The 20,044-nt window shown below is 35.8% G+C and overlaps 1 protein-coding gene across 2 annotated transcripts in view; it reads left to right on the plus strand.

Moving 5' to 3' along the window:
- SIM2 (SIM bHLH transcription factor 2) overlaps nucleotides 1-20,044 on the plus strand; it is a 92,347-nt gene that overhangs the window by 46,128 nt on the left and 26,175 nt on the right. For both annotated transcript variants that reach the window (XM_007493155.3, XM_016433133.2), the window contains exon 7: nucleotides 18,172-18,278. In XM_007493155.3, the coding sequence (XP_007493217.1) occupies nucleotides 18,172-18,278 (107 nt within the window). The remainder of the gene's footprint in view (nucleotides 1-18,171; nucleotides 18,279-20,044) is intronic.

The following is a 20,044-nucleotide window of genomic DNA, read 5'->3' on the forward strand; positions in this document are numbered from 1 at the left end:
TGCTCTTCCGCCTTAGAACCAATACCTAAGAACCATACACAGTTTTGATTCTAAGACAGTTTAAGATTCTAAGGTAAGGGTCTAAAAAAGTCAACTTGGGTAAGCTTGAAACACATAACTATGTAGAATCAACACAGAAATCAGAGCACTGATGATTTTTCTGGTGTCCCAAGTAACCAACCTATAGTACCAATGAAGCCAAAATAAATCATGCATTTGAGCATCACTTGAGAGAATACTGCAGTAATTATATAACAACAACAATAATAATGGGTTATGTCTTCTCAAGGATGGGAAGGAGTAGCACTAGACTGTTTGATACCTTCCCAATCAATGCTTCTTTGAGTAACTTGCTCTCAAATTCTCTACGTCATGCAAAGTGCATCTTGACAGGAAAGTCATATCCTGCAAAATAATTTTCCCATAAGCCTTTCTGGCTGGGTATATTTGTGCACACCTGGCAAAATGTTCATTCTATCACCAAGATGTAATTCATGTTTTTACTATCTCCTTCCAGTGGTAGAAAGTCAATATCCATGATTTCCAAAGAGCTTGTTGGTATTTATAAGTCTCCAAATGTGCAACATGAGCTGTTAATGGCTGGGTTTTTTTGATACATCTGCCACAAAATTCACACTTCTTGATGACATCTGTAACTAGTTTAGGTCAGTAAGTTTGGTTTCTTACCAGCTCTAGGGTCTTTTTTTGACCTATACAACAACAAAAAAATCATCATATAAAATGTTTATGGATATTTAATGGTATTCTCTGGGTAGTGCTAGGTGCTTCCTAGTTCCATACATAGGTTTAATCACAGCCCTATCACAGCAACAATTGAGTGGTATAGCATTGTATTGTCCAGCTCCAACTTCTGAAATAACTATTGGATTTTGGGATGGGATTGGATGTTAATTTAGGTCAGTAAACTGATTTGGGAAGGCTACTCAAGCCCAGTGCAGGCAGAGCCAGACCCTGAGATGACACATACACACAGAACCCTGTGTTATAAATAACAGGTATTTAATATAATAAGGACAGGTGAGAAGGGATTTGGATATACCTTACTCTATTAATAAATATCTACACCTCCTCAGATCTACAAATCTCTCTACAGGATTGCTTCTGAGTTATTTCCCTACTCTATTCCTATACTCACTATACCCCCAAAATACTATACTTAACTGAGTTAACACTAAACACCCCTTTGATAATCTGAGGAAAAGTGTGTGTGTGCAAGTCTTACAGGACCCAACAATGGTCTCACTATCAGCTGTTAGTTGTCACCAGAGCAATACAGGAACTCAGTAGGTGTAAAAAGGCCAACAGGTACAGGATAATCCGAACAGCAGTAGGATGTGATGAACAAGCAGGGAAAAGCTAATTCTCCTCAGGTCCACCCAGAAGGAAAAACCATAGCCCAATCCTTAACTGTCTATCTCCAACAGTAGCTGCTCTCCCCAGAATTCCAGAACTCTGTCCTTTTGCTATCAGTCTGCAAACTCATACGCATTTAACTTTTACCTGTAATGCTTCTAACATTGCCTCAGCAAAAAGGTACTTTTTAATATCCAAAGCCCTTCGCACTGACATCCATCCAAGGGAAAATTGGTTCAGGAACATAGGGTTTGCATATATGCATGCTGTCTGGTACAAGTCTCAAGCTCTCAGCTACATTAGCTTCCATTTTTAGTGCCTGAAGTGTCCCAGATTGCTTTCACACTTTCTTCTGATGTTACTATAGTTCTAATGTCCAGTGGAATTCTGGATATAAAGCATTTTTACTTCCACATTCATCTCAACAGGTGGATAGTCTGTGCTAAAATCCTAGTGGGTCAGGGCTCTTACCCATCTCTGTTAAAGATCAGTACAGACTTGGTCAAGATGTGCCAAATGACTATTATCAGTCCACTCAAGGAATTTTGCTTCTTATGCAGTCTTGAAACGTCTTGATGATGGTTCACTTCAAAATGAAGAACTAAATTTTATGGACAGGATAGTAAAATTCACTAACAGTCAAACCTCTGTTGGTGACCATAATTTTCTTCACAAAGAACAACTTTCAAATTTGGGGGACTGGCATCTGTGTGAAGAAAAAAGTTTATTTGGTTCTGCAAAAGCCAACTAGTGCATTGGAAGGCAATTGATTTCAGATCTTTGAAAGCTTTCTCACATGTGATCTATTTATCTTTCTTCCATAGACTTTGTAGGTTTTAAGAAAATTTTGACTTTTCAGCCCTTTAAGATTCTGGATCTCTGAAATTATATTCACATCAATGAGGTTATTAAATGGTTTAGCAATAGTAACAGTCAAGTTTTTGAAATTTTTCTTTTCAGTTCTAAATTCTTTCACTCCCTCCACTCCCTTCTCCACCCATTAAAAAGGCAAGAAATACGATACCCATTGTAAATATGAAATCATGCACAACCTAGTTCTACATTAGTCACTTTACCAAAAAAAGTCAAGAAAATAAAGTGAAAAAACATAGACTGCATTTTGCACTCAAGAGCTCCCCAGTTCTATCTCTGGAGCTAGCTAGTGTTTTTCTTCATGAATCCTTTGGAATTGTTGTGGATCATTGTATTGAACATAGCTAAGTCTTTCACAGTTAGTTGATTATCATTACAATATATTTTAAATTGATTTAATTAATTAATTTAGAATATTTTTCCATGGTTACGATTCATGTTTTTTCCCTCCCCTCTTCTCCCCACTCCCACAACCAATGAGCAATTCAACTGAGTCTTACATATCATTACAATATTACTGTGATTGTGTAAAATGTTCTCCCAGTTCTGCTTATTTCAGTATTTCTGAAGCATCTCCCTTGTCCTTTATTACATCACAATAGTATTCCATCATCATCACATACTACACTTTATTCAGCATCCCTTCAGTTTCCAACCTTTTGCCAGTACCAAAAGACATGCAATAGATATCCTTTTCTTTTTTTTTTTTGTCCGTTGATCTCTTTGGGAGATAATAGTGAAATTGTTGGATCAAAGGGTCTCCGTAGTTTTATACACTTTTAGAGTTATTTGGGAACAGTTTCAAATTGTTCTCCAGAACAATCAGGAGAGTTTGCAACTCCACCAAAAGTACATACCTGTTTTTCCACATCCCCACCAGAATTTGTCATTTTCCTTTTCTATCATCTTTGACAATCTGATTGGAGGTGAGGCGGGACCTCAGAGTTTGAAAACTTTGGATTTCTCTAAGCATTAGGAATATTGATATTTTTCATATGACTTTTAGTAGCATTTATTTCTTCCTAAAACTGATTGTTCATATCTTATTTTCCTAAACTTGGCTCCTTTCCCTCTACATTTGAGAACTGAAGCATTTATCAGAGATAAACATTGTCAGTGTTTTCCCTCAATTTTCTGCTTTTCTTCTCATTTTGACTGCATTGGTTTTGTTTGTTCAAATCCATTTTAGCATAATGTCATCAAAATTATCCATTTAGCCTCCCATGATCAGCTCTATTTCATTTGGTTGTCAGCTCTTAAAGACCCTCTTCCATAGATGGCAGGTCATTTGTCCATGCTTCCCTAATCCGTGTATATTATTACCTCTCAAATCAAGAGTCCACCTTGAGCTTATCTGTATACAGTGTAAGATGTTGTTCTGTGCCTGTTTGCTGCTAGACTGCTTTGTAGTCTTCACGGAAGCTTTCCCTGATGAGTTCTTTCTCTTAAAGCTGGAATCTTTTAGTTTATCAAGCATTAAGTTACTGCGGTCATTTACGTATGCATATTATGGAACTAGACTGGACACTGGTGTGGGAGCTCTGGCCTGCCTACACCAGGGTTTCCGGCAGTGACCAATTTAGGATAGCTGAACCTTTTAAGAGACACTGAGCTGGAGGTGGGTGGGTCTGGCCCCCTTTTGGCCTCTGCCCCCCATCATGGGATGCTCCGGGTCTCCCACCTCTCCTTATTGGCTCATTTTTTAATGCATTCTTAATTTGTAAAGAAATAAATAAGATAAATTGAGATGTAAAAATGTTTTTACTACTTTGTAATATAGTTTGAATCTGGTACTGCGAGGCTACTTGTCTTCACTTTTCTTGATTACCCTGATATATTCTCCACTTTTCCTCTAGCTGAATTTTGTTATGATTTTTCCTAGTTCTTTAAAAAATTCTTTGGCGAGTTTCTGTGGCATTGAATACACAAATTTATTTTGAGAGCATTTTTATTTTATTATATTTGCCCATCCTGCTCATGAGCAATTAATATTTGTCCAGTTGTTTAGATCTGTCTTAATTTGAGTGAAAACTAATTGTGTTCAAATAGTTTCTGTGCCTTGGTGGGGAGCCTCCCAAGTATTTTATACTGTCTATAATTTTACTAAATGGAATTTCTCTTTCTATGTCTTCTGGCTGGGTTTTATTGGCAAAATATAGAAATACCGATGATTTGTGTGAATTTTTTTCATTTCCTGCAACTTTGCTAAAGTTGTCAATTATTTCCACAAGATTTTTAAAGTTGATTCCCTGGGGTTCTTGGGCTACTATATCATCTGCAAAATGTGATGGGTTTGTCTCCTTGTTGCCTCTAATTATATGTTCAATTTCGTTTTCTTCTATTGCCACAGGTAGCTTTTCTAGTACAATATTGCATTAATAGCAGTGATGATGGACACCCAACTTCATCCCTGATCTTATTGGAAAAACTATCCCTATTACAGATAATGCTTGCTCTTGGTTTTAGATACATAGTGCTTATCCTCTTTTTTTAAAAAGCTCTATTTATTCCTAAGCTTTTTAATGTTTTTAATATGAATGTATGCTGAATTTTGTCTAAAGATTTTCTTGCATCTATTCTTATAATCATTTTATTTTTGTTATTTCTGCTTACAGTTTTCCTAATATTGACCGACCTCGCATTCTTGGTATAAATCCAAATGATCATAGTCTATGATTTTTGTGACATATGACTGTAATACCCTTGTTAGTATTTTGTTTAAAAATTTAAAATTAGTTTTCTTTCTCTCTTGGTTTTTTTCTCACTGGCTTAGGTTAAAAACTATGTTTTTTAAAATATATTAAAAAAAATAAAATATATTTAAAATAAAAAAAAAACAAAAAAAACTATGTTTTTATTATAGAAAGATTTTGGTCAAACACCTCCTTTACCAAGCTTTTCAAATGGTTTAAATGGTATTGCAATTAGCTGTTCTTTAAATGTTTGGTTATGCTTTTATAAGTATTCATACATTTCCTTTAGACTGTCAGTTTTATTGGCATGTAATTGGCAAAAATAGTTCCTGATAATTGCATTAATTTAATTTTCATTTGTTCTGTATTTGCCTTTTTCTTTTTTGATACTGTAATTTGGTTTTCTTTTTTATTTTGTTTTTAAATCAAATTAACCAGTAGTTTATCTATTTTATTTTTCCTAAATAAAATGTTATATTTAGTTAAAAATTGTTTTTACTTTCCATTTTATTAATTTCTCCTTTGATTTTCAGTATTCTCATTTTGATGTTTAATTGGAGATTTTTAATTGGTTCATTTTCTAGGGTTTTTTTTTTTGTTTAAAAAGTTGCATGCCCAATTCTCTCTCTCTTGCTGATATAAACACTGAGAGATAAAAATTTTCTCCTAATTGCTTTAGCTCCATCCAAGAAATTTTGTTGTGTTGTCTCCTTGTTGTCATTATCTTCAGTGAAATTACTTATTGTTTCTACAATTTGTTTTTTTTTAATCCACTTATTCTTTAGGCTAAGATCATTATGTTTCCTATTTATTTTCAATCTACGCTTCAAAGACCCTTTATGAAATGTAATTTTTATTACATTGTGGTTTAAAACAGTGCTTTTATTATTTCTGCTTTTCTGCACTTGTTTGTAAGGTTTTTATGCCCTAGTACAATGCCCATTTCTGTGAAGATGTCATATACAAATGAGAAAAAGGTATAGTCCTTTCTAATTCTATGTCATTTTCTCCAGAAATCTATAATATCTAACTTTTCTGAAATTCTATTCACCCCCTTAACTTACTTCTTACTTATTTTATGATTAGATCCATCTAAATAGGAGAGGGATAAATTAAGGTCCTCCACAACAATAGTTTTACTATTTGCACCAAAAATTCATTTGACTTTTCTTTCAAGACTTTTAATTAAAAGCAAACAAAAGAATGTAAATGTTATACCATTTTGTGCATATATGCTTAATATTTATATTAATATTTTTATGGGACCTTCTAGCAAAATGTAGTTCCCTCAATTAACTCTTTAATTTAGGTCTATTTTTGCCTTTGTTTTGTCTGAGATCATGATTGTTAGCCTTGCCTTTTTTCCCTACTTCAGAGGAGGCATAATTAATTCTCCTTCAGCCCCTTATTTTAATACTCTTTCTGCTTTAAGTATGCTTTAAAAAAAACAATACAGTATTGGTTCTAATTCTGTTTTCTAATCCATCCTGTTGTCCTCTTCCATTTTATGAGTAAGCTCATCTCATTAACAGTTATGACTGCAATCTGTGTATTTCCCTCCATCCTATTCTCTTCTATTTATCCTTCATTTATTTTACCCTGTTCCCTCCCCAAGAGGATATTTTGCTTCTGACCACTGCCTCTCTTAATCTCTTTCATATCATCCTTCCCCACTTCTATCAGCCCCTTCCCCTCCTATTTCCCTATTAAGTAAGATGAATTTCTGTACCCAACTCTATGTATTTGTGTATGTGTGTATTCTTCCCTTTTTGAACCAAATTAGATGAGACTTTGTTTCAAATATTGTCCATTCTCACCTGATTTTTCCCTCCCATTGTAAAAACTCTTCCTTGCATATCTCTTTTAAGTGAGATAATTTTTTCCATTCTTCCTTTCTCTTTCTTATTCTCAGTACATCTTTCTCACTTTTGATTTTTCTTATTAGATCATCCCAACATAGTAGACTCACAATCATGCCCTCTAAGACTCCTAACTGCTCTACTGATGATAAAGTTCTTAGGGGTTATATGGATTATGTTCCCATTTTGGAATGTTAACAGCATAACCTTATTAAATGCCTTATGATTTTTCACTCTTGTTTAACTTTTGTATGCTTCTCTTCAACCTTGTATTTTAATGTCAAATTTTCTATTCAGCTCTGGTCCTTTCCTCATTCTTCACAGGATTAGATTTAGTTTTGCTGGGTAGATTATTCTTGGTTGTAATCCTAACTCTTTTTCATTCTAGAATACCAAATTATAAGTCCTTTACTTCTTTATTGTGATAGCTGCTAAATCTTGTGTGATCCTGATTGTGGTTCCAAGATATTTGAATAATTTCTCTCTGGTTGCTTTTAGTATTTTCTTCCTACCTTGGGAGCTCTGAGTTTTGGCTATAATATTCCTGGGAATTTTCATTTTGAGATACTTTTCAGGAGTTGATTAGTGCATTCTTTCCATTTTATTTCACCTTCTGGTTCTAAGGTATCTAGACAGTTTTTCTTTTTGATTTCTTGAAATATGATCCTTAGGCCTTTCTTTCAGGTAGTCCAATAATTCTTAACTTATCTCTCTTTGATCTATTTTCCAAATCAGCTGTTTTTTCCTATGTAATATTTAACTTTCTTCTTTTCTTTGCTTAGCCTTATGACTTTATTTTTATTGTTTCTTGATGTTTCATGGTGACTTGAGCTTCCACTTAACTAATTCTAAATTTAAGTAATTATTTTTTCAGTGAAGTTTTGTTTGTTTTTTCTTTTTTTACTATCTTACCAAATCTGATTTTTAAGGAGTTATTTTTTTTAGTACTTTTTTCCTATCTTTTATGAAGTTCTTAATTCTCTTTTCAAAATTCTCTTGTGTTGCTCTAAGTTCTTTTCCTAATTTTTTCCTCTACCATTCCTATTTGGTTTTTTAATATTTTTTCTTGCTCTTTTTATCTTTTTCTTTAGCTCTTTTGGGAAATCTTATTGGGCTTCTGTCCAATCTGCATTTTTTTTCCTTTGAGGCTTTGCTTTTATATATTTTCAAGTCATTGTGTTCTTTGAGTTAGTGTTTTTCTGAAACTTTCTTTGGATGGAAAAATGACTCATAGTAACTCTTTGTTGGTTATTTTGCTTAAAATTCTACTTGACATGTTTTTAAAAGTTGTTTAGAGAAGAATGTTGGGAAAGCTTGATAAAAATGTCCACTTTACTTTGCCATCTTGACTCAACACCATTTATTCCACCATCCTATAGTATAGTTTATAACAAACGTTCAATAGAGGCCAAATTCCAGAAAAGCTTTTAAGTCTTCATTATTTTTATGGGTGTGGCTATTTGAGAAGTGCTTCTACCTTCACTGGAACAATGCTCATATCTTGTTGGGATGTAGTGTGATCCATATACTTAACAAGATCTGCAAAGCTGGCATTTATCTACTGATAGGCTCAGACAGGCTTTCTCAAGTTAATCTAATACTTTTCGCCAAATATCTTACCAAAATTAATGAAGTCTTTAAGGTATTTCCAAAGAGTTCCTTAACCCCTTTCTCCAATCATGATGGAAAATGACTGATACTCCTGAGATGCCTGAAAGCATTCAATCAAATTGCAATAGCACTCCATTACAGAGTTGGAAAAATTAATCATTTCTTTGTCTTCCTCAGAATCTAATGGTATCCACTACACAGTCCAAGATAAAAAACTACCAGCTGCCTAAGATATAATCTAAAGCACCTCATGCCTCTAGCTTTACACCATGCTACTGATCCAAAGTGCTTCTTTTGTTCAGTTTGGGAATCTACATACATAACATATCTTTCCATTTTTCTCGAGTGCAACAACTATGAGTGATGCATAGTTGTTTCTGGATATTTCTTTGAAAGTCTGAGGATCAGTGGGCTATGAATCTATGAATTGCTTTACTGTTATTCCAAATTTTACAGTTTAACTGAGGTTAAACAATTTATATTGATATTGTGCTTTCAACCTTTCTGAAGTATTTTTAAACTGGTTACTTCATTTAGAAAAAAGTGACTTGGTAAGACATTTGGTATTCTTTTATTCTGAAGATGAAGACATTGAGGTATAAAGAGGTTTAAGGACTTTCTTAATATCACTAATTAGTGGAAAGGTAGATATTTGGTACACAGTAATAACAATCGTATATATATAATTAAAAGGAGAAATTAAATATGAGAGAAAATTTTTTATTTGCTCAGAAATAACCTGACCAAAAGGAAGTTTGTTTTCCAAGAAATGCTAGAGCTTGGGGCAGCTAGGTGGCATGGTGGATAGAGTTCCAGGCCTGGAGTTGGGAGGACCTAGGTTAAAATCTGGCTTTTAGCACTTTATAGCTGTGTGACCCTAGAAAAGTCACTTATTTTGCCTGACCCTTGTCCTTCTATCTTAGAGTTGTTATTAGGACAGAAAGTATTTTTTTTTAATCTGGAGCATACTCACCATGATTTGTTTCTTTACCTCTTTTTGGTTCTCTTTTACTGCTTTATAAGGAACCCACCCTAGAAAAACATCTAGATCTATATATTCTAAGGATCCTCAGGAATAAGGATCAGAACATTTTAGTTACTTAGAGTAAGAAAGATAATAAGCCTCTGACTTTAAGTAACATAGCTTTGAAACCTTTTTATACAAAGAGCCTCAGAAATAGGTTCAATTAGGGAATATTCTTATCTTTGGTTAAGAAAGGAAGAAAGAAAGAAAGAGAGAGAGAGAGGGAGGGAGGAAGGGAGGGAGGGGGGGAGGAAGGAAGGAAAATGTATTTACAGAATGAGAAAGAAATATCTCACCTTGCCACTGAACACTGCTCTTGTTGGTCATTCCACAAGCTGAGCTATAGGTGCTATCGTTGATTCTGCACCATTCTCCTAGTTGAAAGTGATGTCTTCTGGCTAAATATTTTTATCATAAAGACATCACTTTGTCTATATCTCTCTTTGATGTTTTTGCTCTTATTTGTGTGTAAATCTCATCTTCATAATCCCCCTTTTAGTTTTGAAGACTTCTAGAAAGGACAACATTGCTTTTCAAAGAATATTGTTTCAAGAAAATCCATTGATGGGCCTGGGAGCTGGGGGTGCTCATCCTCCTCAGTAGCTCTAGGCCTGTGCGTGTATGGACTGGGTACCACCCTGGGAAATCTTGGCCCCTGAAGAGAGGTGTTAAATTCTCCTCTTTTTTTCCTGGCTTTTTATATTCCAACCTAGGAGCCCCAGGACAGAAAATGAGTTCAGGCTTGGGTTTGGCTGTTAACCTTCTGCTGTTCGTCATCTTTGACTACAAGATCCAGCTGCTCCTTCCCTCTTGAATTCATGAGGTGCCTCCCTTGCTGAGTATTTCCATGTTGGCATCCTTGTTCTATCACCAATGTTCAATGAAGTGGAAAAAACCCTCCAGCCCTGACTTGGCTCCTTTAACAGATTCCCTACTCTAGCTGCCATTGGGGAGCAGGTCCCCATTTGTCTAGGGTGGGACAAGCAGACTAAGTCTTTCTGTACTCCTCTAGGAGGAGTTGGGAAGAATCCTGCTACCTGGGTAGCTAGAAAAGAGACTGATGCAGAGAGAGGGTGACTCCCGTTATTGCCTGCTGTTTGATGGCTCTGTGGCTCAGCCATTCCCCTCTGCTTAAGCTGCCATGCAGGCTCCATCACCTTTCAACTATTATAAGAGAAAGCACTAAGGGACCACTCAAGACTTTCTGTGTTATCCAAAGCAACAAGTCCTTCTTCCTGAGTTTCTCCGGACATAGCCTGGACACATAGACTTACCATTCCAGGAGGCGTGCTCTAGCTAGAGAAGACCGGGGGGTCAGCTCTTTGCTCCCCATCATTATAGGATCATGTGTTGTGTTTATAGCACATACAGTGCTCTTTCTAAGCAACGCTGAATAGATGTTTGGGGCTTTATTGAACTGAATACCAATTTCATTCAGAAGGGATTAATACCAAAGTTTTCCTAAAAATCCATTTCTCTTTCCTACAAGAGCTTATGGTGGGAAAATTAATCCTGAACCAATTTCTGAGGGCCGGATATTAGCAACAGAGCCCTTTTGTGTCTTGCTTTTCATGACTTTTGGTCCTATAAAGGAAAGGTTCTAGTCTAGATGGCCAGAAGTGATATGAGAAAAACAATGAATCTGCTTCTTTTGCAGATTGCAAATTGTACTGATTTCACAAGGCCAGTTTATCAAGAGAGCTGGAGGATGAACAGACTTAGGGAGAGGAGCAGAGAAATCAAGCTTTTTAGCTTTTTTAAATGGTCTCTATTTCTAAAGGGACTAGACTGGTAGTACCTTGGCTTTCACCGAACCAGGTGCCATTGTTATTAAGCATAATTCAAAATAAATTAAATGTTGTTAAAAAGAATCATATGGAAACTCCCTAGTAAGCCCTGAGAAATGATCAGTCTAATATTAAATTTGAATTGTGTTCCCAGTACCCCTCAACCTCAATGATATGATTGTTGAATTGTCTTTTAAGAACTTTTGATTATTTCTTTTTATTAAAAACAATAAGTAATTTTCCTTGATTGTTTGTAAACTCAAAACTTCTCACAGGGTAATGAGAAAATTAAGCCACTTGTGACAAAATTATTTATTTTGTGTGAAACCTTTATTCTGTCAAGAATCTGTAATCACAATACAAGAATATAGAATGTTAATCAAGTGATTTGTTAAAAGCTAATGTATCACTTTTCCAATTATCTCCATTTAGACGTGTGTGTTAGGTAATGTATCTGTGTGCCAAGAAAATGGGTATAAAAATAAACATTAAGCCTGGGGATGGCAGAGCAGCTATCAGATGCAAAGCATGCCCATGGCCGTAAATATAAAAAAAAAAAGAATCATATGTTCTTCCTTTTTTTGTAAATTAAATTTTATTTTATTTTCCCCAATTACATGTAATAACAGTTTCTAACATTTTCCAAAGAATATTGATTCTCATATTCTCCGTAGCTTCCTTCACCCACCCCTCCCCACCCATATTGCATTAGTAAGCAATCTTATATAGATTTTACATATGCAATCATATATGTAATTTTTTCCATATTAATTCTTTTGTAGAAGGAAACAAACAAAAAATTAAGAAAGTGAAAAAAAGTTCACTTTGGTCTGGATTTAGACAGTTCTTTTTTCAGTAGATGGCACTTTTTATTATGAATTCTTTGGGATAGTTTAGTATTGCTGAGATAAAATAGTATTCACAGATGATCGTTGTACAGTATTTCTCTCACTGTGTTCTGTATTCTTCTGTTTCTGCTTATTTCATTCTCTTCAGTTCATGTAAGACTTTCCAGTTCTTTTGTCATTGCATGACAATCATATATTATAACTTACTCAGCCATTTCCCAATTGATGGGTATCTTCTAACTTTCCAATTCTTTGTCCCCCCAAAAAAGAGCTCCTTTAAATACCTTTTTGGACATGTCGGTACTGACCCTTTTTGATTTTTATCTCTTTGGGAGATAAACCTTGTAATGTTATTGGTGGGTCAAAGTCTCCTGTTGTAGCCCTTTGGGCATAGGTCCAAATTGCTCTCAAGAATGGGTGAATCAATCAACAAGTCCCCCAAACAGGGCTTTCCCATATTCCCTCCAAGTTTTGTCATTTTCCTTTTCTGTCATAATAACCAATCTGATAGATATGGAGTGGTACCTCAGAGTTGTTTTAATTTGCATTTCTCTAATTAATACTGATTTAGAGCATTTTTTTTGCATGACTATTGAAAGCTGTAATTACTTTGAAAATTGCCTATTTGCATCCTTTGACCATTTATCAATTGAGGGGTGACTTGTATTCTTATATATCCAACTCATTTTTTATGTATTTGAGAAATAAGTTTATTAGAGAGAGCTGAAAACTTTTTACAGTATTATGAATACTGTGTATTATTCTTCATCCTCTTTACCCCTGTTTAGGTTCTGACTTCCACCTCCCCTAATTAGCCTTTTCTCTTTTTTTATTAGCCCCACGACACTTCTCTTACCCCCTTCCCCTCCTACTTTCTTGTAGGGCAAGATAGATTTCTTTGCCCAACCAGTTGTATGTGTTCTTACCTTATTGAATCAATTCTGGTGTTCATGTACTCTCTTCCTCACCTCCTCCCATCTTCCCTTCCATTGTGAAAGCTCTTTCATGATTCTTTTATGTTCAATAATTTAGCCCAGTTTGTTTTTCTCTTCCCCTTCTGCCTTATACATTCTTCTATCTCAAGCCTTAATTTCATATCATCCCATATATTCAACTCTTGTCTAATTATTTGAGTTGTTTCTTTTTTTGGCAATTTGCAATATTTTCTCCTTGACTAGTTCTAGAATTTAGCTATGATATTCCTGGAAATTATCCTTCTGGGATCTCTTTCAGGGGGTGATTGGTGGATTCTTTCAATTGCTATTGTGTTCTCTGATTTTAGAATATCAGGGTAGTTTTCATTGATAATTTCTTGAAAGAGAACGTCTAAGTCTTTTTTTTTTTTATCATTGGCTTTCAGATAGTCCAATAATTCTTGGATTATCTCTCCTGGATTTAGTTTCCAAGTGAGTTGTTTTCTCAATGAGATATTTCACATTTTCTTCTATTTTTTCATTCTTTTGTCTTTGGTTGTTTCTTGATATCTCATGTACTCAATAGCTTCTATTTGCCCTATTTTAATTTTAAGATATGAATTTCATGAGAGGCATTTTCCATTTGGTCAATTCTACTTTGTAAAAAAGTTCTATTCCTCAGTGAATTTTTGTACTTATTTTTCTGTAGGGCCAATTCTGCCTTTCAAGAAGTTCTTTTCTTCAGTGCCTTTTTTCATATCTTTTCCCACTAGGTTAATTCTGACTTTTACGGAGTTATTGGATTTTTGTACCTCTATTACCAATTGACTTATCCTATTTTTTAAGATATTAATTTCTCCAGGTTTTTTTTTGTGCTTCCTTTATCAAGCTGTTGATTTTTTTTTCATGATTTTTTTGTATCACTCATTTCTTTCCAAAATTTTCTTCTACCTCTCTTATTTGATTTTTAAAATATTTTTAAGGTCCATTAATTCTTTCTCAGATGGAGGGCAATTCCTATTTTTCTTGGAGGCTTCAAATATAGCTGTATTGATTTTTGTCTTCTGAGTTTATGTTTGACTTCTCTGTCACCAAAATAACTTGCTTTGTTGAGTTTCCTTTTCTTTTCTTTTTGCTCATTTTCTTGCCTTTTTTCCCCCTTTTAGTTTAAGAAAATTTTAAAGTTGGGCTTTGTATCTGTGGTGGTCAGAGCACTATTTCAAGCTTTAGGTTCTTTGTGTAGCTAACTCTGGGTATCTTTCTGCTTTCAGTTCTTCTCAGGTGGTATGATGTAAGGAGAGGTATGTTTAATACTCTACTGGCCTGTGGTTCGGTCTGTGAATAACTCCAAGCACTCTTTTCCCCCTTGGAATTGTGACCAGGGTTCCCTACTCCCCTGTGGCCACAAGCACTGGTGTCTGCTAGTGCTCTTCCTCATCCTGAAATCATGCCCCAAGATTACCAGCTGGCTCTCTGCAATGGGACAAGAGTCTTGCCCTCAGAGGCCACAAAGGGATCCCTATAACCGCCTTCTGAGCCATTGTCCAATCTCCTCTTACCATTTGTGGCGTAGAGCTCCAGAAGCCTTTGCTGCTCTTTCAGCTGTGCCCAAGGCCTTTTAGTGTTGTTGGGATCTGCTCTGGCTCCCTGAGCTCTAGCTCCACCTCAATGCACTACATCCATCATGCCAACCTTCTAAGTTGTTTTGTGCTAGAAAGTTACTTCACTTTGCCTTTTTGCCAGTTTTGCTTCTCCAGGATTCGCTCTAAAGAATGATATCATAGTTTGTGGAGGATAATTTGGTAGAGATCAGATGAGGCTATGTACCTTCTCCGCCATCTTGGATCTGCCCCTTGGTGAATCACTACATGATATTTCACTTTGAAACTATGGCTGGTGAATCCAGTCATGCTCGAGGTTTGGGAAATTCCTCTCACTAGTGCTCTGACTTTAGAGGTTCTGAAAAACCCCTAGGGACACCCTTTCCCCTTTAAGTTTTAAGTTAATATGTAACTTAGTGGGAAACATAATACATGTGCTTTTGATTAATTTACATTTACGGAGTGGTTGTTCTGTAACTTGACTTCCAACTAGTTGAAGGAGCCTCTTTGACGCACAGATTCTTAAATTATTTTGCTTTGTTTCTTTACAATCAGACATTTGAGTTTTTCTATTATACAGAGTAGAAATAGGTTCAAGTTCTATTCAGGACTTAGAATACATGAGATTTTAGTAGGTCTGGAACTTGGTTCAGATTTCTCCTTCTCTTCCTTCCCTTAGAGCCTCTACAGACTTTTCTATTGTAGGGAAATACCATGGAAATATAAAGAAGTAGCAGTGAGCAATCCCAGGGAAACATGTCTTCAGAGATGTATAATTACAAGTACATCAGAGGTGCAAAAAGAAAGGGAAATGATCAAAAGAATCAAAATGTGGTCATGTTCTCAGTCTATTCAATTTGCAGCTAACATTTAACAGTACATTCATTTCCTGAATAGGAAAGATCACTGGTTTCCTTCACTGATATTCATGATGCCATTACTTAATTTACCCGTTCTAGGTGATTTTTTTTGTACTAGCCAGTTTTGCAGTCCAGTTTTTCACAGTCCAGGGATTGGTACATTTTTTTTCACTTAAATTTTTTATTTAATTAATTAATTTAGAATATTTTTCCATGGTTACATGATTCATGTTCTTTCCTTCCCTCTCCTCCCATCCCCCTCTCATAGCCAACAAGCAATTCCTCTGGGTTTTACATGTGTCATTGATCAAGATCTATTTCCATATTATTGATAATTGCAGCCCGGTGATCATTTAGAGTCTCCATCCCCAGCCATATCCCCTCAACCCATGTGATCAAGCAGTTGTTTTTCTTCTGTGTTTTACTCCCACAGTTTTTCCTCTGAATGTGAATAGTGTTCTTTCTTGTAGAGCCCTCCTAGTTGTTCAGGATCACTGCATTGCCACTAATGGAGAAGTCCATTACGTTCGATTGTACCACAGTGTGTCAGTCTCTGTGTACAATGTTTTCCTGGTTCTGCTCCTCTCGCTCTGCATCACTTCCTGGAGGTCGTTCCAGTTCACATGGAATTCCTCCACTTTATTATTCCTTTGAGCACAATAGTATTCCATCACCAACATGTACCACAATCTGTTCAGCCATTCCCCAATTGAAGGTCATCCCCTCATTTCCCAATTTTTGGCCACCACAAAGAGTGCAGCTATGAATATTCGTGTTCAAGTCTTTTTCCTTATGATGTCTTTGGGGTACAAACCCAGCAGTGCTATGGCTGGATCAAAGGGCAGACATCAGAAACTGATCCATTTGCACAACACAACTTTTGAAGTAAAATGTACTTCTACTCCAAAAGGAGGGTGTTAAATTAGGTCATCTCCAAGGCCCCTTTTAGCTCCAAAAATGCCATGATTCTGTCTGCTGCAGACAGTGAGATTAGATAAATTTTAAGGTCTTTCCCATCTCTGAAGCAGTCATTCTAAACGCTCTCTGATCTACCGATGAGGCATTTTGATTTTTCTGGGAAAACCCTTTTTTTTTTTGCACTACGTTTTTTATATCACATGAACCATGTAATTTGCAGTGAGTAAGCTCCCTGAAAATGAAAACATATGATTTATCACTTGTTTATTTGGGGTTATAAGAATCTAATGCTATTTCTACTCGGATGTATATTTTGCAAAGTTTATTAGGAAGGGCAGACAATCATTCCTCTAAGTAGCCTGAACACATGGTGCCTAGCCTGCCAGTCCCTTCCTACTTCCCTTCACCTGCCTGCTCTGTTCCCGATGGCTTCCTTCTTCCTTCTCTTCTCGGTTCTCCCTCTTCACAAAAGCCCAAAGCCTTGACTTTTATTGTCATACAGCACATAGAGGGACGCAAACCTGGCACAACTGTGTTATTTCAGGAATGTTTGATGGACGGGTCGAGCTATTCAGAAGGGGGAGGGGATGAACTTCCTTGACACAGGGTTTTGGTTTTATAAGATTATTCACTTATTAAAATGAATAATATGGAAATATGTTTTGAGTGATAATACATGTACAACCCAGACTGAATTGCTTGTCAATTCCAGGAGCAGGGAGGGAAGAAGAGAAGGAGAAAAATAGGAATCATATAACTTTGAAAAACATATGTATAAATTTGTTATTAAAATAAAATAAAGATAAAACTTAAAAAAAGAATAATGTTCTTAAAAGCATAGGATTTCACATATTGAAATAAAGTCATGGTTTTTTTCCCCTTCCTAGGCCATTGACCCTCAGAAATCTGACCCCAGGTTAAGAACCCTCAGTGTAGAAGGATGAATATTGCATAATAAGGACCTTAGATAGTTGTAAAACAAAGTGTTTTGTGAGGTCAGAAGATGTGAAAAAGCTTCATAGATTGAGGTAGTAGTTGAGGTGGGGTACTAAAGAATCAGCAATTACTCAAGTAATAGCCACCTGATCTGGCTCTTGACTGTTTCCTATATCACTAAAGAATTCTTGGTAATAGCCAAGCCTAGAAATCAAAGATCAATTATATGCTGGTAACAATGGAGATTTCGTAAAATTAAGACAATCTTTGCAGAGCCTTTCTGAAATATACTAAGCATTCCTGTGTCAAAGTGTTGCCAAAATATCTTTCTCCCAAGTGTCAGTTTGGATGTTAGATTCAATGAATGTTTCTTGGATACACTTAAATTCATTCTGAAAAGGATAAAATTACAAACTACTTTAAAGAATTCATTCATTGTGAGGCTGCTGGGTGGCTCAGTGGATTGTGAGTCAGGCCTAGAGATAGGAGGTCCCATGTTCAAATCTGGCCTCAGACACTTCCCAGCTGTGTGACCCTGGGCAAGTCACTTGACCCCCATTGCCTAGCCCTGACCACTCTTCTACCTTGGAACCAATGCACAGTATTGATTCTAAGATGGATGGTGAAGGTTGAAAAAAATAATAAATTCATTCATTCTGAAGTTTTCTGGAATATGAGCAATTCTATATTCTGCATTAAACTGGAGTTCAAAGGTTGTTTCTTACAAAGAAGATGGTTTTCAGGTTCCAAAATCAACATTTGTTTCTACCTTTGCTCCTTTAGCATTTGATTACTTGGAAAAATCAATATTAGTTTAATTAAAATCAAATCTATAGGGCAATATTATTAATTTAGATAGCCTTCTTCTTCCAGGGTGACTGAACTAACTGGCTACGAACCCCAGGATTTAATAGAGAAAACCCTCTACCATCATGTCCATGGCTGTGATATGTTCTACTTACGTTATGCTCATCATCTATGTAAGTAATGCAATATGGTTATTCATATTAACATAGTTCATATTTTATGTGGATTAAGTATGATCATAGTTTGTATTTTATATGGATAAAATAGGAAAAAGTCCACATTTATATGACTAAAATGGGAAAATAGTCCACACAGCAAAATATTATATAAATAACATTAAGCATAATACATTTCATGTTATGAAAGTTTATATTAATAAAATTGAACATAATATGTTTCATGTTTAATGACATTTTATAAGCATATAAATTTATATGGATAACATTAAATATAACATAAATGTTGCCTTTTTGAATTAAGTCCAATTTATATTTTTGTAAATATTCATCCATATCACCAAGATTGGAATATTTATTGCCATATAATTGGGCAAAATAGTTTTTAATGATTGCCTTAATTTCCTCTTCATTAGCGGTGAGGTCTCCCTTTTCATCTTGGATACTGTCAATTTGGTTTTCTTCTTTCCTTTTTTAAATTAGATTGACCAGTACTTTGTCTATTTTATTTGTTTTTTCAAAGTACTAGTACACAATCCCATGAGACTACTAACAGAGGATTCTCTAACATTCTCTAACCATTGGCAGACTGGCTGGACTAGGCTGAAGGTATCTGAGAGGCCTCAGATGTGTTGGTGACTTAGGGGACGTGTGCCCAAATCTATGAAGATTCCCCTGGCAAAATGGGAGGATGAAATAAGTCAGGTCCCAAACAAAGGCAGCCAAAGCTGGTGCTGTGGAGCACTTAGAGCTTGGTCAGACATGGAGGATGCCAAGGTCATCCAGTGCATCCCAGGGCATGGCTAGTTGTCTTGCCTTTTGTCTCACCCCTGGAGCTCGACGCCTCTGGAAAAGAGAGTGAGACTGAGGACTATGTGATTAAATCTGACTCACTCCACGATGTCATTGGTCCTCTTTGAAAACAAAGGATGAACTGCAAAAAATAAAACACTATTCTAGAATGTGCAACCCCCCCCCCCAGATTTCAGGGTAAATGATCTAGAAAAGGACATGAAAAAGCATTGTTGTATATCACCATCAGGCACAGAACACTATGTATAAATGTTCAGAGAACTTTTTTCCTGAAATATTGAGAAATATGGCAGTGTCCTTATTGAAAACCCTTCGTCTCCCCTGAATGAATGAATGACCTTATCAGTACTTAATCAAAGCCAAGAAGCCAATATCTCATTTAAAACCCTCATTTCATCTTATAAAAGACCTAATCAGTTCTGATAGTAGAAGATTCAATCAAGTTGTAGAAGGAATCTTATTCTCTGAATTCCTGAAACTTAGAGAACTTTGTCTAGTTTATAGAAACAGAAGGGAGAATAGAAGTGTCTGTTCTATTTAAGAATGATGTCTCTTGAGTTCACCTTTGACCAGTTAGGAAAGAGAAATCCTTGGAGGAAGTGGTTGAAAGAGAACTTATTGGTTTGTGAAAGATTTTTCTTTTAAGGTATACCAATATTGACATGGCTATTGTTCTGTTTAGACAAATAAAAAGCCCTCACCTAGACTTTGTACCCTGGCTTTATCTTGAAGGGATTTTGTCTTTTGTTTCCTGAATACCATAAAGTCACAGATGCCCAGGCCTGGTGGTTGACACCTATAATCCCGGCTACAAAGGTGGCCAAAGCTGGTGAGGCAATCGAACACTGTGTTAAGCTGTAGCGTACCAAAGCTGTCCAATTTTAAATCTAGCATTATTGTATTGAGCCCCTGTGATAAAGGGACTACTGGGCTGGATGAGGAAGGGCAAA

Source organism: Monodelphis domestica, chromosome 4 (genome assembly GCF_027887165.1).
Source record: "Monodelphis domestica isolate mMonDom1 chromosome 4, mMonDom1.pri, whole genome shotgun sequence".
Classification (NCBI taxonomy): Eukaryota; Metazoa; Chordata; class Mammalia; order Didelphimorphia; family Didelphidae; genus Monodelphis; species Monodelphis domestica.